The 4,029-nt window shown below is 52.9% G+C and overlaps 1 protein-coding gene across 2 annotated transcripts in view; it reads right to left on the bottom strand.

Moving 5' to 3' along the window:
• The window catches only part of DCTN4 (dynactin subunit 4), a 14,593-nt gene extending 13,903 nt beyond the window's left edge, over nucleotides 1-690 (bottom strand). Inside the window, exon 1 of one of the 2 annotated variants that reach the window (XM_019506123.1) lies at nucleotides 495-690. In XM_019506123.1, the coding sequence (XP_019361668.1) occupies nucleotides 495-629 (135 nt within the window). In that variant the 5' untranslated portion in view covers nucleotides 630-690. The remainder of the gene's footprint in view (nucleotides 1-494) is intronic. The other variant, XM_019506124.1, reaches the window with a different exon arrangement.
• Between the last annotated feature and the right edge of the window lie 3,339 nt (nucleotides 691-4,029).

The following is a 4,029-nucleotide window of genomic DNA, read 5'->3' as shown; positions in this document are numbered from 1 at the left end:
GAGGATGAAGGAAGAGCCCCCTCCTCAGCCAGGTCCCATTGGGGGGAGGGGGGTCCTCCCACACAGCCTGAGCATGGGGGGGTGGGGTGTTCTGGTGCCACCTACCTACAGCTCAGACAGCCCTCCACACCTTCAGCCCACCCCCAACACGCCATGGGCCAATCAAAAGAGACAGCTGACAAATGGGCAATGACTCAAACCAATCATGGAGCAAACCAAACCGGACCCGCCCCCCCTCCACCGTCTGGAGCTAATAGCAGAAGTCTCAGTTCCGCCCCTCAGGTGACAGCTACCCAATGGCGAGGAGGAAGGAGGGTGAGGGGCAGGCGGCGCAACCAACAGGCAGGTGCAGTGACGGCAGGCCCGCCTCCTCTCCTGGCCAATGGCAGAACAGAGTTAGTCCCGCCCCTCAGTCGACAGCTACCCAATGGGGAGGGAGGAAGGCGGTGAGGGGCAGGCGGCGCAGCCAATGGGCGGGCGCAGCCGGCGGTTACCTCGTGGGAGACGCACTCCAGGGAACGGAGCTCGCTGCAGTAGCGGCAGAAGTAGAGCTGCGAGAGTGGCGCGCGGAGGTCTTTATCGCCGCGCACCAGGTACAGCACCCGCTCCGACTGCAGCAGCGACGCCATCTTCGAGCGCCCGGCTCCCTCGCCCGGCCCCGCCACTTCCACTTCCTCCTCCTCCTCCTCACGTGACCCGGAAGAGCGAGGCCCTGGCTACCTCACGTGATCTCGCCCCGTCTGACCGAGGGCGGAAGTCACGTGGCGTCACTGAACCGAGGGGGAAAATGTCCCTAGCGCATGCGTAGTAGCTCCGCCGGCCTCCCAGCGCCTTTGGGTAGTAGCTGAGGCGCTTAGAGCGCATGCGCACAGCCTTCCGGCTCCGTGTTGTCGGTGGGTGGCAGCTGGGGCGACTTGTTAGACATCGCACTTACTGCTCAGTAAATCCCCTAATAAATGTAGTGCAGACACACGTGCAGAAGGACTAAAAATGACTCTCCCACTCTAAAACCCACCCCTGCTGGAAAGTTACTGCTGGGAAATGTGTGATGACTGGAGCTGGTTTTTGGCCAAGGCAGGGGTCACAATACTGCCTATTCCTCAGCCACGTGACACCCTCCCACCATGTCCTCTTGCATCTCATTTCCATCTCATGGCTTGAGGTTTCTTCTTTGCAGACACTCCGACCATTTGCCCAAGCCATCCTGGCGCTGTTCCCACTGCAAAAGATCAACGGATAACTCAGGGATGCTCAGGGGATTTGTAATGGGACAGAGGCGATGCAGAGTTTGATGCGGACTGAGTTTATCATCGTTATTTATTGCCACGACTATTTCACGCAGCTCCCTGAAGGCTGGTTTGCAAGGATCTTTTTGGTGATCGCTTGTATTGGATCAACAGTACAATTGGGTGAGCGGTTGGACCAGTTTCGGGCAAAAAGTGTTAGGTACAACGATGCCAAACCTCTCTTGGCAGGTGCAGAGCTTGACTAGCCAAGATGGAGAAGCTTGAACCGCCTCTGAACAGGGGTCAGTAAGGCTAAAGTTAATGTGTAACAGCGGGGGTGCTCCAGTGACTAAACACCATGTGCGAGTGTGGTGGAAACTTTCAGGCTACTCAACACCCATGGCTTGCCCACGGAGACGGGAACCATGCACCGAGGACCTCGCTAAGGCTACAGATCGAATCATACCATGTGTCTGCTTCTGGACCCAAGTTTGAACATGGTGACTGGGCGTGAGAAGAAGAAAAAGGCACATAATGCCTTTCCTCAAATCCCTCAGGACTTAGGGGAGCACTTCATGCCCCAGAACTTGTCTCGCATCTAACAATCGCTCCAACAAAAGATACCACGAAAAAAAAGAAATCCTTCCCTTGTGTATTTCCCGAACAGTCAGGGCTATATCCACCCTACAGCCCCACTGCAACAGGCTGGTGTCGCTTTCAAGGACTGGTTGTAATTGCTCCAGTATTTCCTGGATTGTTAGGGCTATGTCTATGTGTCTGATGAAGTGAACTTGGGTTCATGAAAGCTTCTGCTTTCTCTAAGACAGCTGAACAGATGTTTTACTAGCATTGGGTTATTGTCCCCCAAGCAGCTTTGCAAGTCTTTATCCCCTTACAAAATGCTTCAAAATGATATATTTTGTATATGTATGCATTTTATTTTTAATGAGTCTGTAAAGTTTCACATCTACCCTGTCTTCTGGCTGACTTCAGACAAACATGGCTAACTACCTCTTTACATCCAGAACCCCATCCTGCTGCAGGAGGCTGGTGACACTTTCAAGGAGTGGTTCTAATCGCTTTATTTCGGTTGTGTGCTAGAGGGCTTTTCCCTATGGAAATGGGTATTTTGGCTTTCTGGTATGTAAAAAATTAGTCTTTTTTTCTATGCCCCCTACAGCCTCCTATCCCATTTCTCTCCTGGTAGCAGTACTAAGGATAAAACTTCATTGGCTCTCTGGCCAGCAGGGGTCTCCCATGGAGCACGGCTGCTGGTCTGCTGTGCTGCTTCTTATGCACCTCCAGACTAAAGCAGACCTCTGTGCTGTCTTTTCCCTGACTCTTGTTTTTGTCTCACTTCTGCTCTGCTCCCACACACAGGGCACATATATAACAGCCCAGCCCACTGCAAATGACTGCCCAGCCTGCAAACAACTTCTCTAGCTGTCTGCTTCCCTTATGATGCTGTGCAGCCCATCTACCTCCAAAAACGTGCCCCAGACCTGCTCAGCAACAGCACACAGCTTCTCTTCATTAGTCCAGAGCCTCATTTCCCTTGGAAGCCACCTCTGCCTGCTTGCTGTTGCTGACACACTCCTTCTGCAGAGAACTGCTGTAGGGATTACCAAACAGGCCCCGAGCGTACGGCTTTGTGCTTAGTCACGGAGCTTTTCCCCCTTCCCGCACTGCTGTCTCTTTTGATCAACATGGCTGCATGTCACAATCCAAGTTTGAAAGGAAAGGAAAAAAAAGCCAAGCGGGGAGAGCGATGCTAGGCTATCATTGCAGGAGACCTGGTCTGGAGGGCTCAGAAATCATGCAGCAGGCCTCAAAAAGACTCAGGAGCTTTACTTCTTAATGCCAGATTTTAGGTTCTTTTACTTTGCTTTCTGGTTCCTGAGCCTGGCAGATGCAGCTGCTTTACACCTTCATATTTTGTTCTGAAGCCTCAAGGGCTGAACTATCATTTGCTTATCCACAAAGCCTGAGGTGCTCACACAATCTCATCGTTCCAGGGCTGGGGGCTTGAAGAAAAGCAGCACAAATCCTGAGACTTGGAATAAAATCATGAGATTTGGCAGCCGCACACTTGAGTCTTAATAGAGAGCAGAGGTCGGGGTGACGCATTGTGCTGGTCTTGCCGAACAGGCCGGATCCTGCATGGCTCAAGCAAAGCTTCCTTCAGCTTCCAGTCCTCTTGCTCTGCTTCCAGCTCTCTGCCAGGGCTTCACAGGGTTACAGGTGGGCAACAAGGTGACTTGTGCCAGTCCATCAGCCTCGATGCTCTGAACCACTCAGCTCCCAGACACCTCTGGAGAGGAAAAGCAGAACTGGCAGCTGTGCACCCCTAGCTCTGCTTGGGAAAGAGCCAATGCTTATGTAGCATGCGAGCAAAGGCAACATGTGGCGCTCCCCTGCTAGCTGTCCGGCGCTGTCTTGGGGGCCTTGCTGACATCATTAATGCTCCCGCTGTGCCTGCAGAGAGACAAATACAGGCTGTTTAGTACTGGCTTTGTCAGAATCAAAGGACCCGGTGTACCGTACAAGATCGAGATGGAGGTGTTTTCAAGCTCTGAGGAGGGGATGACAAGCAGCAGAGGTGAAACAATGGGAAAAGGGCTTGAGATTTACTGATTTCTTCCAGTGCTGCCTGCTGGCCCCAAGCTGAATGGCCTGGAGACTCAAGTGCTCTGTGTTCCTGTACAGTGGCAACAGGCCAGGTGGGAACACCAGCCTCCCCTACATAAGCAGTCCTTCCCAAGCACCTTCATACTGTATCTGCAGATGCACAAGGGGAACTTGG

This window comes from Gavialis gangeticus, unplaced genomic scaffold (genome assembly GCF_001723915.1).
Source record: "Gavialis gangeticus isolate Ggan-Ray unplaced genomic scaffold, GavGan_comp1, whole genome shotgun sequence".
NCBI lineage: Eukaryota > Metazoa > Chordata > Crocodylia > Gavialidae > Gavialis > Gavialis gangeticus.
Note: the sequence above shows the minus strand (reverse complement) of the source record. Positions and strands in the feature narration are given on the sequence as shown.